Source organism: Scatophagus argus, chromosome 5 (genome assembly GCF_020382885.2).
Source record: "Scatophagus argus isolate fScaArg1 chromosome 5, fScaArg1.pri, whole genome shotgun sequence".
Lineage (NCBI taxonomy): Eukaryota > Metazoa > Chordata > Actinopteri > Scatophagidae > Scatophagus > Scatophagus argus.
This window is the reverse complement of record NC_058497.1, coordinates 17,812,455-17,826,156: the sequence shown is the minus strand read 5'-3', so window position 1 is coordinate 17,826,156 and position 13,702 is coordinate 17,812,455. Positions and strand designations below refer to the sequence as shown.

General features: G+C 39.8%; 2 protein-coding genes across 2 annotated transcripts; one reads left to right on the top strand and one right to left on the bottom strand.

Annotated features, from left to right (window-relative positions):
- Window positions 1-2,061: 2,061 nt before the first annotated feature.
- On the top strand, window positions 2,062-6,726 carry LOC124059388 (extracellular calcium-sensing receptor-like). The gene is made up of 8 exons (XM_046389333.1): window positions 2,062-2,199; window positions 2,563-2,857; window positions 2,954-3,243; window positions 3,506-3,801; window positions 4,667-4,872; window positions 5,001-5,222; window positions 5,417-5,540; window positions 5,618-6,726. Exons 1-8 carry the CDS (start codon window positions 2,093-2,095, stop codon window positions 6,520-6,522), a joined length of 2,445 nt encoding a protein of 814 aa, XP_046245289.1. The 5' UTR covers window positions 2,062-2,092; the 3' UTR covers window positions 6,523-6,726.
- A 1,338-nt stretch (window positions 6,727-8,064) lies between these two features.
- Window positions 8,065-13,274, bottom strand: LOC124059194 (extracellular calcium-sensing receptor-like). Its single transcript, XM_046389019.1, has 8 exons — window positions 12,973-13,274; window positions 12,307-12,536; window positions 11,819-12,158; window positions 11,251-11,546; window positions 10,613-10,818; window positions 10,310-10,531; window positions 9,639-9,762; window positions 8,065-9,560 (listed from the first exon to the last, which is right to left on the bottom strand). The coding sequence occupies exons 1-8, from the start codon at window positions 13,272-13,274 to the stop codon at window positions 8,656-8,658; spliced, it is 2,625 nt and encodes an 874-aa protein (XP_046244975.1). The 3' UTR covers window positions 8,065-8,655.
- Window positions 13,275-13,702: the final 428 nt, after the last annotated feature.

Genomic DNA, 13,702 nt, shown 5'->3' with positions numbered 1-13,702 from the left:
TCAACTTTTATATTCATGTATGAGAAATTTTGTCATTGTGATATGTTTTGTGGTTTTGATGGTATGTTCTGTACATGTAACAACTGTTGCAAGTCTGGGAGAGAGAGATCCCTTCTGTAACTCTTCCTGACTCTTCTTCCACTGTTGCAAAAGTATTTTTTGGTGAACATCAACCTGCCAAGCAACCTTAACAGAGTTAGCTGCTCCTGCAGAGGGTGGTCGAGCTGATGTATCAGTCCTCTGTGCTCACATAACTACAGCTAAATGTACTGTAATCTGTGGCCTTCATTTTCTTTTTTTTTTCGATGATACATTCTGGTAACAATATGATGTTTGTTACATTTTCTCTACATGTGACAACGTCCACTAGATGGTAGTAGTAGAACTGACAGTATGAAATACAAAAGAAAATACCTTGCAATGAATTGTGCGCAAAGCATTATATCTACATGAAATCAAAGAGTGCTGTGCAGATTTTAACATTATGACAAATATATTGGTATGTGCTCACTGACTTCTTCTGCACTAGCACTCCATTTGCACCGTTTTGGGTACATTGTGCTGATTTTGTCTCTGGGTTTGTGTGAACTGAATTTAGCTCTTGCTTTGAATGGTTCAAAGGTCTGCGCTTACAGAGGATAGGAGTGGTGCTGGGGTCAGCACTGAGGCCTCATCTATGAAATGTAAGCTTCAGGGTACCACTCTTCTACCTGCATTCTCAGTGGGTGGAGATTACATTACTGAAGCCGTTTTCTCGATACACATACAAAATCTGTAACATAATCACATAAGTCACTAAGAGAGGAGTGGTAGACAGTGGTACCCTAGCAACACAGAACGTATATATAATGTTATAACCAAGAACTAACGGGAAGGGAACATTCCCCCTTGGTTATACAGAAACCTAACGAAGCCTAATGTTCCCTAAACATCGAGGGAACCAAACATGTAACAAACAACATTAGGGGAACGTTCTGGGAACCAAAATGTGCTACTAGGGTAGGATGTTAGACTGTAATGTTAGACTATCCTCTACAATCATACTGACATTGTCATGTTCAGTGCAAAATCAGTATCTGGCAATTTAAAAAGCAGGCACTATGTAAGCTACAGCTATTTTTTTTCCAGCAGCTACTCTGAACACAGTACCTTGTACCTTTTAAAGTGTACTATTTGGTTGGTTCTTAGTCCCCCTTTTCCGATGAAAAACCTGACCACATACAAAGAGAGGATCATCCTGGAGTGTGCATTGGGCTCAGATATTGGGTTCTGGGTTGTGCTCGGGTACATCGGCCTGCTGGCTGCCTTTTGCTTAGTGTTAGCTGTCTTAGCCCGCAAACTACCTGATAATTTTAATGAAGCCAAGCTTATCACCTTCAGCATGTTGATATTCTGTGCAGTGTGGATCACCTTTATCCCAGCGTATGTCAGCTCTCCTGGGAAATTTACTGTGGCTGTGGAGATATTTGCCATTCTGGTGTCCGGTGTTGGATTAATACTATGTATATTTGCTCCAAATGAAAATACAAATAAGCATTGAATGAACAAAAATCAGTCCAAAGACATTATGGGTTTGGAAATAATTTAGATGGCATCATGCAGCACAGAGCTTTTGCTTTGCGTATGTCATAGAGTCTCCATCTGGTTGATTTTAATACAATTACAATTTTTTTATTGAACCATTGACATGTGACAGATATGTGTAATTGAAATTAAATATGCAGCCCAGAGAAAAATAGGCAGGAGCTCATCAGAGATTACTGAAAGGGCATCCTCTCTGATGTGTAATAAACTGATGTATGCGGTAGAGGGTGGGAAGGTTTGCTCTGAAAATTTATATAAACCAGTGAAAATGCATACAGTCTGCCCACACACAGGGACTTGAGGGATGGAGATCTCAGCTCTCTTTATTGGTCTGATTCTGTCTCTGGGTTTGTGTGAGCTGAACTCAGCTCTTACACTGAATGATTCTGGAGATGCTGTGAAACAAAGGGCTGGGCTTACAGAGGATAGGACTGGTGCTGGGGTCAGCACTGAGGCCTCATCTGTGAAATGTAAGCTTCAGGGTACCAGTCGTCTGCCTGCATTCTCAATGGATGGAGACTACGTTATTGGAGGTGTTTTCTCCATACACGAATACAAACAAACAGTGGAGAATAACTACACCACCATGCCTGAGGGTCTGAAGTGCACAGGGAGGTTAGTAAGAGGGAGAAGTGAGGGATAACATGATATGGACTGTGTGGGGTTAGAAATGGTTTCATTTATATGAATTTAAAATTGTGTTGCAAAGTTTTTTGTATACCAACAATCTAAAAGCTTCCAAGAATGAATGTCAGTGATTTTTAGAAATACTAACAAACTGGTACATTTGTCATTTAAGTATTATTCGATATTGTATTTATAATCCTGTAATGTTTGACTGATATTTAATCTTGTTATCTTGCAGTTATTAGTATTAATTGCAGAGCTCTCCTTTACTGTGTAATTTCCGTTAAAACTGTTGTTGTCTTAAACAAGTGTACGTGTGTAAACAAGTGTATGTGTAATGTCTCTGTGCAGCATTGACTCCCGTGAACTGCGCTTCTCACGCGCAATGATCTTCGCCATCGAGGAGATTAACAACAGCTCGGAGCTGCTGCCAGGCATCAAACTCGGTTATCAGATCCACGACTCGTGCACCTCAGTGTCTGTGGCGGTGCAGTTGGCATTCCAGCTGTTAAATGGCATTGACCCGGTGTTTAACATGAGCGACAGTTGCTCACAGTCAGGTATGGTGATGGCCATCGTCGGTGAGTCTGGCTCCACGCGATCCATCAGCATGTCGCGCGTCATCGGGGCCTTTGACATTCCTCAAGTAAATAGTTTTGAATTTCTGAAAAACTATGTGATTTACACCAGTGCTGATTGTGTGTCTATTCCATTAAAGAACTACATTTCTGCCTTCCTTCAGGTGAGCTACTTTGCCACTTGTGCATGTCTGTCCGATAAGCAGCAGTTCCCGACTTTCTTCAGAACAATCCCGAGTGATCAGTTCCAGGCTGACGCGCTGGCCAAGCTGGTGAAACACTTTGGCTGGACTTGGATAGGTGCTGTCCGCTCAGATTCGGACTATGGCAATAACGGCATGGCAACTTTCCTGCAAGCAGCCCAGAAGGAGGGGATCTGTGTGGAATACTCTGAATCTATCCACCGTGACCACCCACGCAGCAGGATCCAGAGAGTAGCAGACGTCATCCGCAGGTTTCTGCATCACTGACTGTGCTTTTGTGGCCTGTGTGACACTGAACCAATGTTTAAAATATGAGATAGACTTTTGTTTTTGCATCTTAGTGAAAATGGTCATGTAACTTTGTTTCAAAACTTTGATCTCTCCCATATTTAATTTTGATACTGACATAAAAATGAGATACATAGACTTTTTGAGCATTGAAGAAACTAAAAGCTAAAGTACAGTAACTTCTGTTGGTATAAAATAAAGTGCCATGCTATAATATCTCTACAGGTCGACAGCTATGGTTGTTTTAGCATTTGTAGCCTCTACAGAACTGAGGATCCTGCTGAAGGAGCTGTCACTGGAGCCCTCTCCTCCTCGCCAGTGGATCGGCAGTGAGTCCTGGGTTACCGACCCAGAGATGCTGAAGTACAGCTTCAATGTTGGAGCCATTGGATTTGGGATCCAGCGATCTGTCATTCCAGGTCTGAGAGAATTCTTGCTGGATCTCTCTCCCACTAAAGTGGCTGCCTCTTCAGTGCTTACTGAGTTCTGGGAGGAGGCATTCAACTGCAGGCTGGGAAAAAGTGAGAAATTTGTGCTTTTTTTAAATTTATTTATTTATTTTTACATCAGTGATGTTCACAGTTGGATCGTTGTGGCTAAGTTGTTTTAATGATTGTCTGAGATGAGTTTCCTGCGTTATATTTATATATCTAAAAAGTCATCTGTTGCTTCTAGATCAAATCCCAGATTTCTACAGAGAGGAAAATCTATTGATATTGAACAAAGACATGAGGTAGACGGATGATGTAGCTCTGTGAATATTCTCACTGAATGATTTTAGGTTAATTTCAGGCCCTCTGCTGTCTTGGAGAAGTGGTTGGCTGCATTGGGTTCACGGTGATGTCATAATCACAATCACACAGTAATTAGACAGTATCCAGGCCATGCTAAATAGAGATTAAAAACGTACTTAGTAGCATTCATCTATTGAAGGTCTGGTTAGGGCATTATAATGACAGTAATTTTAGATAATTTATCTTAAACATATTAAAACCTGTCAAGCCAATTTGTGATACAAAGGAAAGTTGAGGACATTTTTTTTTTACATTTATAAATTTGACTAATCATTAGACAACTGAATTGTGTGGTAGGCATAAGTTAAAAAAAAAAAAACAAAATCACAACAAAACTGGACTGGACATAATCTGAAGCAGCAGCTCTTTAAAGGAAATAGATGAAAGCATGTCTACAGAACAGTTCTTTGAAAAAGAAAATAGTACATGGCATAGTGACAAAGAATATAGACATGATGATTTTCTGCAAGTTAATTTTTGGTAGGTTAAAAAACCAAAAAGAAATCATAAAAAAATACATGTCATATAAGAGAAAAATAACACTGTAATATATAAGCTAAAAATACCTTCTTCTGTCTCTGTGTGTTTTCAGCTGCAGCCGTGGATGAGAGAGTGTGTGATGGATCTGAAGACATACAGACGCTCCAGAGTCCATACACTGACACATCTCAGCTCCGAATCACTAACATGGTGTACAAGGCTGTTTATGCAATAGCACATGCCATTCATAATTCAGTGTGTCAGGAAACAAATTCTACAACTCAGTGTGACAAAATCACCTGGATAGAATCAAAACAGGTCAGTCAAATTGAACAGGTGAACACCCAAGTGCTCTTTTATGTGATTTATATGAAATTAAGTATTTATGTTTTTCATAAGTTGTCATTTTTCTCCTTCCTTGTTTTCATGTTCCTTCATCCTCACAGCTTCTCACTCAACTAAAGAAAGTAAATTTTTCCCAAAATGGTTATGATGTGTCATTTGATGCCAATGGGGATCCTGTGGCTGCATATGAGCTGGTTAACTGGCAGAAAAGTGAAAGTGGCAGCATTGAGTTGGTGACAGTAGGTTTCTATGATGCATCACTGCCAGCAGGCCAGGAGTTCACCATCAACAGGAACCTCATCTGGATGGAAGGTAGAACACAAGTAAGGAGGCCAAAAGCAGTTGTCTAACATCAAGTGGATATTTTATTAACATAAACTATAAACAAAAGGAATCATTACAGAGAAAAAACACTTTGAATACTATTGGAGTGTGAGTATTGCTCTAAGATGGTCTTGTGGACAACTCCCTTAATCCTGCTGCATAGCACAACTAAATTCCTGACTTTTCTTGTCAGGTCCCTGTGTCAGTGTGCAGTGACAGCTGTCCTCCAGGAACTCGTAAAGTGCTGCAGAAAGGAAAACCCATCTGCTGTTATGATTGCATACTGTGTCCTGAGGGAGAGATTAGCAATGCTACAGGTAACTTTTTGTTTCTAATGCATATTTATGACATCAAATATTTGACTGCTGAAAGCCTTTTGATTTTTTTCTTTCAGATTCTCCTGATTGTTTCCCTTGCCCCAAGGAGTTTTGGCCTAACGCAGAGAGAGACTCTTGTCTCCCCAAGCCTGTAGAGTTTCTGTCCTTTGACGAGGTCCTAGGAATCATCCTGGCTGCATTCTCAGTTGCTGGTGCCTGTCTTGCCATTATAACAGCGGCTGTGTTCTTTCGTCACAGGACATCCCCGATTGTCAGGGCCAACAACTCTGAGCTGAGCTTCCTGCTGCTCTTCTCCCTGACTCTCTGTTTCTTATGTTCATTGACTTTCATTGGAGCACCCACTAAGTGGTCCTGCATGCTGCGCCACACAGCATTTGGGATCACCTTCGTCCTCTGCATCTCTTGTGTTCTTGGGAAAACAATAGTAGTAGTTATGGCCTTCAAAGCTACACTCCCAGGTAGTAACATCATGAAATGGTTTGGTCCTCCACAGCAAAGAATGACTGTGGTGTCTTTTACATTTGGTCAAGTTTTAATATGTACCATTTGGTTGGCTCTGAGTCCCCCTTTTCCAATGAAAAACCTGACCACATACAAAGAGAGAATCATCCTGGAGTGTGCACTGGGCTCAGATATTGGGTTCTGGGTTGTGCTCGGGTACATCGGCCTGCTGGCTGCCTTTTGCTTAGTGTTAGCTGTCTTAGCCCGCAAACTACCTGATAATTTTAATGAAGCCAAGCTTATCACCTTCAGCATGTTGATATTCTGTGCAGTGTGGATCACCTTTATCCCAGCGTATGTCAGCTCTCCTGGGAAATTTACTGTGGCTGTGGAGATATTTGCCATTCTGGCCTCCAGTTTTGGATTAATTCTGTGTATATTTGCTCCAAAGTGTTTCATCATATTGTTTAAACCAGAGAAGAACACAAAGAAACATTTAATGAACAAAAATCAGTTCTAAGAAATTTGAGAATAGTAAATTGTTGAGATATATCATAACTCATTAATGGTGATGGAATATCACTAAGTTCATAATCAGTTATTGCACTTATGCACAGTTTCAAGGTATTTATACATAATTTGATTATATCCATTTCATATTAATACAATAAATGTTCACATAGTAGCAATTATTTATTGACATAATATATAGCAGTTTTCTCTCAAATGAATACTTTTACTTTTCATACTTGAATTACATTTTGCTAATAAATACTATTACTGAAGTAAGGTTTTGAACACAGGACTCTTTCTTGTAGTGGAGTACTTTTAGAGTGTGGTATAAGTAGTCTACATTTACTTCAGTAAAGGACCTGAATACTTCTTCCACCACTGATGTAGAGCTCATACTGTGCACATTTACCATAATCTTCTCGTAGTTGACAGACTGTTGGCTGTATTTTGTACATTTTCTGTCTTTCAGTGTCACTTTTTGAATGTCCTTATAATAATAATAATAATTTAAATGTAATAGAATAAATGTTATTTGAATAAAGTCAAAATTTAAAACAAAAAATTGTAGTATTGAGCTTTTTATTTACTTTTTGTTAAAAAAAAAGTCAAATATATCATTTTTGAATACTCATTTTTGAATGTGTACATTTTTTTTCGGTTTAAATACATTTTGAGCTTAAACAAGAAATAAAGATGAAGGGTAGAACAAAACTTGAACTTTATTCATTGTTTACAATGGTAACTTTGCAAGAGGAGAAATGAGACAATGACACTCATTATGAATTACATTGTACAAGAGTTCATCAGAGACAACTCAGGGTGTCCTGTCTCTGATGCATAGTAAGCTGAGGTGCATGAGAAGGGGGGGAAGCTTGCCTTAAGCTGAAGGTGGTTTGCGGTGTTTTTAATCTGCACTGATTTTAACTATATTTAACAATAAGGATTGCAATACAACACAATTTTAAGAAAAGTAAACAAATGCTTGACTTCAATATTTTAAACAAAGTAATGTACAATTGAAAAACTGACAGGCAAAATTTACCCCATGGTGCTCCTGTTTAATAGGTCTGTGAGACTGTTTTGGATATGCATATTTTAGAGTAGGTTTGCCCTACCTCCATCAGGTTTGGTGGACATTGTGGAAGCACAACGCATTTGAGACAAATTACACGAATTAGTCGAATATATTATCATGGCTGTATCTTACATCAACATTCTTTATAGCACGCTACACAAATCAGACACACTGAATATCAAATTCAAATTCAGTCCTTGCCCAATTTTAAAAAAAAATTCTAGTTTTGACATGAGCATAATATTGAAAAACAAACAAGTCATTATTTTTTGTGAAATAACAAACTGTTTTGTCAGTTGAATACAAGAAAAACAAATTATATACTCATGCTTTTGTTTACTGTTGCAGAACTAATGAAAAAGCAACAGAAACAGTACACACAAGCATTCGGTATAGCTGACAACAAAATGAAGTGTGTAAATTTTCAGACACTAAAGCATTAGCATAAGTGGAAATTCATCATCTGGTCAATACCTGCCACAAAATATCAACATGGACAGCAGTGATTTATCAATCTTAGTAGCATACAATGTTGAATTGAACTTTATACATTTTTGGTTGGATAGCAAAAGATGTTCAGCACTTTTGTGGTAGCACAAAAAGGTGGTTCCAAGACAGATGGTGTTCAGTAAAATGGTGGTGTAAAGCTTGGTTGACATTTTAACTGAAATGTTTCTTTATTATTGGGCCCATTGGAGAAGGCCCAACCACCAGGTGCAGGCCAGCCAGCTCTCTTCCCACACCAGACTCTCAGCATGTCATGTGTCCCATTTGAGGGATAAAGTTTAATATCACAGTCAGAGTTTGGATTTTTCTTAATCAGACTGGTTACCTGGGTTCAATATGTGAATTCTACCAACAACACAGCTCTCAGGGTCAGGGGTAGGCAAACCTATGAATTTTCACATATATTGAAAGATATTTTCCAGTAGTAGTGAATTCACAATTGGTAAAAGCCAAAAAAAGATTTCAGAAACAAGGTGCTCTTGCATCCCCTGGACCAGGATTCGGACCTGGAACCCTCTTGCTGTGAGGCTGACCACCGCACCACCATGCCGAGATACCTTAGGATTGATTTTTGTTCAGTAAATGTTTCTTTGTGTTCTTCTCTGGTTTAAACAATATGATGAAACATTTTGGAGCAAATATACACAAAATTAGTCCAAAACTGGAGGCCAGAATGGCAAATATCTCCACAGCCACAGTAAATTTCCCAGGAGAGCTGACATACGCTGGGATAAAGGTGATCCACACTGCACAGAATATCAACATGCTGAAGGTGATAAGCTTGGTTTCATTAAAATTATCAGGTAGTTTGCGGGCTAAGACGGCTAACACTAAGCAAAAGACAGCCAGAAGGCCGATGTACCCGAGCACAACCCAGAACCCAATATCTGAGCCCAGTGCACACTCCAGGATGATCCTCTCTTTGTATGTGGTCAGGTTTTTAATCGGAAAAGGGGGACTAAGAACCAACCAAATGGTACATATTAAAACTTGAACAAATGTAAAAGACACCACAGTCATTCTTTGCTGTGGAGGACCAAACCATTTCATGACGTTACTACCTGGGAGTGTAGCTTTGAAGGCCATCAACACAACTATTGTTTTCCCAAGAACACAAGAGATGCTGAGGACGAAGGTGATCCCAAATGCTGTGTGGCGCAGCATGCAGGACCATTTAGTGGGTGCTCCAATGAAAGTTAATGAACATAAGAAACAGAGAGTCAGGGAGAAGAGCAGCAGGAAGCTCAGCTCAGAGTTGTTGGCCCTGACAATCGGGGATGTCCTGTGATGAAAGAACACAGCCGCTGTTATAATGGCAAGACAGGCACCAGCAACTGAGAATGCAGCCAGGATGATTCCTAGGACCTCGTCAAAGGACAGAAACTCTACAGGCTTGGGGAGACAAGAGTCTCTCTCTGCATTAGGCCAGAACTCCTTGGGGCAAGGGAAACAATCAGGGGAATCTGAAAAAACAAACCAAAAAGAACTTTTAGCAGGCAAATCTTTGATGTTGTCAACATGCATTAGAACCAAAAAGTTACCTGTAGCATTGCTAATCTCTCCCTCAGGACACAGTATACAATCATAACAGCAGATGGGGTTTCCTTTCTGCAGCACTTTACGAGTTCCTGGAGGACAGCTGTCACTGCACACTGACACAGGGACCTGACATGGAGATACAAAGCAATTCAGACATATTCAAGTGTGCTACACAGATCACAGGATTAATCAATATGTTCAAATTGTTGTCTGTGTTAAAGCAATACACACATACCAATCAATGCACAGAAAATGTCACTAGCATTTGTAACAAATCCTGTTGATGATATTGGTTTTGAAGAAAAAAACTTCCTACAGCCACTTCAGTATCTTGGTTATGTTATGTAAGTTACAGTTTTTTCCATTCCAGTTTAGTTTATTTTACACTATCTTGGAAAATATAAAATTTATACCGCAAATACTGTTCTTACATACGTACCCACTTAATTGGTGAGGTCTCATATTACCTGAATTTTGGATGCTGTTTTAATACAATGTGAGAAGGATGGATTTTGTTCCACATATCTTAAATATTATATTATATTATATTATGAATGGATCTCTTGTTAGTCGATATGGACAGGGTCAAACAGGGATAAAAAATGAATAGTGTTTCCTTTTAAAACACCAAATCTGATGTTTGATATTGAATCACTGATGTTGGCCTCCTTACCTGTGTGCTGCCCTCCATCCAGGTGAGGTTCCTGTTGATACTGAACTCCTGGCCTGCTGGCAGTGATGCATCATAGAAACCTACTGTCACCAACTCAAGGCTGCCACTTTCACTCTTTTGCCAGTTAACCAGTTCATATGTGGCCACAGGATCCCCATTGGCATCAAATGACACATCATAACCATTTTGGGAAAAATTTACTTTCTTCAGTTGAATAACAATCTGTGATGAACAAGTATGATATGACAGTGAGGGAGAGTGGGAAAAAAGCATCGGGGTGTTCACTTGTTCATTTCAGCTAACCTGCTTAGGCTCTATCCTGGTGATTTTGTCACACTGAGTTGTAGAATTTGTTTCCTGACACACTGAATTATGAATGGCATGTGCTATTGCATAAACAGCCTTGTACACCATGTTAGTGATTCGGAGCTGAGATGTGTCAGTGTACTGGCTCTGGAGTGTCTGTATGTCTTCAGATCCATCACACACTCTCTCATCCACGGCTGCAGCTGAAAACACACAGAGACAGAAGAAGGTGCTTTTTTCATTATTCTTCTTGTTTTATGTCTAGCTTCTTTTAAATAGCTATTGCATCAGTTTATGTTTTGCCACTAAATTAACAATGTTCAGTGATCAAAAATTAGTCACATTTACCTAAAGGAAATAATTTACAGAACCTTTGTTTTAACTGATGACCTTTTTAAATATGTTTAAAATGTATAAACAATCTAAACTCAGTTCTAAACTCAGGATAATAGCCAAATTATACCAACTGAAGCTTGTAATTTTTAACCTCTATTGGGCTTTGTGGCCTGGATGCTATCTCTCACTGTGTGCACATGCTCACGACTTCAGTGTTTACACTGTGAAAACCCTGCAGCCAAATTCATATGAACTCTCCTCAAAGAAAGCAGAGTGACTAATCAACATAACTTTCTCACTTTTGCCCAACTTGCAGTTGAAAGCCTCCTCCCAGAACTCAGTCAGCACTGGAGAGGCAGCCACTTTAGCAGGAGAGAGATCCAGGAGGAATTCTCTCAGACCTGGAATGACAGATCGCTGAATGCCAAATCCAATGGCTCCAGCACAGAAGCTGAATCTCAGCAAACCTGGGTTTGTTACCCAGGATTCACTGCCGATCCACTGGCGAGGTGGTGGAGGTTCATTTGACAACTCTTCCAGCAGAATCCTCATTTCTCCAGATGCTACAAATGCCACAACAACTGTAGCTGTTGACCTGGAGAAACATTATTATCAAAACAGTTAACACAATTAAACATGAGAAATATTTGAGTTACTGTTGCGGTCAATGTACAGTAGGCCTACTGGTCTCACAAACTAATTGTTAAGACATGTCAGTGATAGATCGGAGAGAAATAATGGAATGGGAAAAATATATATTTACTACTAATAAAATCACCTTCCATATTACATTCAACTTTTTATGGTTTTGTGTACCCAAGGTCAGTGTCACACAGGACACAAAAGCACAATCAGTGATGCAGAAACCTGCGGATAACGTCTGCTACTCTCTGGATCCTGCTGCGTGGGTGGGATCGATGGAAAGATTCAGAGTATTCCACACAGATCCCCTCCTTCTGGGCTGCTTGCAGGAAAGTCGCCATGCCGTTATTGCCATAGTCCGAATCCGAGCGGACAGCACCTATCCAAGTCCAGCCAAAGTGTTTCACCAGCTTGGCCAGCGCGTCAGCCTGGAACTGATCACTCGGGATTGTTCTGAAGAAAGTCGGGAACTGCAGCTTATCGGACAGACATGCACAAGTGGCAAAGTAGCTCACCTGAAGGAAGGCAGAAATGTAATTCTTTAACGGGTCAGACAAAAAATAAAGCAAACATAAAATAAATAAATAAAATCAGCGGTGACCTAGGACATACTAAACAGTCTTGTCAATGAATTTAAAAAGTATTTACTTGTGGAATGTTAAAGGACCCGATGATGCGCGACATGCTGATGGATGGAGTGGAGCCAGACTCACCGATGATGGCCATCACCATACCTGACTGTGAGCAATTATCGCCCGTGTAAAACACCGGGTCCAAACCATTTGAAAGCTGTAACGCCGCATGCATCGCCAGCGGCACTGAAGCGCACGAGTCGTGGATCTGATAACCGAGTTTGATGCCTGGCAGCAGCTCCGAGCTGTTGTTAATCTCCTCGATGGCGAAGATCATTGCGCGTGAGAAGCGCAGTTCACGGGCCTCAATGCTGCACACAGACACTCATGTCACTGTCCAAATTTACTCGATGAGCAGATCACAATTTTCAGAGCAAAGTTTTCTTTTCAGTTTGTGAATTCAACTGCGGAGCTCAATGCATAGTTATGAACAATAGATGCGCTAAATGTGTGATAACAAATTACTTGACTTCACAGGAATATTGTTTATTCCTGTTAAGTAACTTGAGAAAATAGATTAAACACATGTATTGTTTAGGTTTAGAAACAAACGGCAATACTACTTTTATAAATGTAAAATTAATTTCTGCAATCAATGATTTGGCACTTAATGGAGAAAAAGATTTTTTTTTAAGTTTTCAACATCACACAAAAGATTTGCTACATGACTGTAAGCACATTATACAAAACAAAACATTTCTATCTCCACATCAATCATCTTTTTTCCCACTTCACCCTCTTACTGACCTCCCTGTGCACCTCAGTGGCTCAGGCATGGTGGTGTAGTTATGTTTGACTGTGAGCATGTAGGTGTGTATGGAGAAAACACCTCCAATCACATAGTCACCATCCGTTGAGAAAGCAGGCAGACGAGCAGAACCTTGGTGTTTACATCTCATAGATGAGATGGCCTCAGCACCACTCTTATCCTCTGCAAGCCCAGCCCTTTGTCTCTGACTATCCTCAGAAGCATTCAAGGCAAGAACTGAATCCAGCTCACCCAACCCAAGAGACAGATTCAGGCCAATAAAGAGAGCGAAGATCTCCATCGCTCGAGTTTCTATATACCAGAACTCTATATGTGTGTTGTCACTGGTTTATAAAGATTCTCAAATGAAAGCCTACCTCCTTCAATTGTACATCAGGTGACTACACTACCGAGGGTGCCCTCACCCAGTGGTCTTTGATGAACTTCTGGGAAAAAAAATGTCTGTGGGCTGTGTGTATAATATTCTTCATTCAGTGTCCCTGTCTATTTTGTCCACTTGTAAAGTTATTATTGTAAACACCAAGGATGTTCATAATTTTGTCCTATGCTTATAAACTTTTTTGCTTTGCTTCAGCTCATATTCATTAAAAAATGATAAATATTTTGAAGCAAATTCTATATGTTGAGAGGAAATAGGGTCCTTGAAACTGAACACCAATCAGTTACATTGCTGATAATTTTGCTAGATGAAAAAGATAAACTTATTAA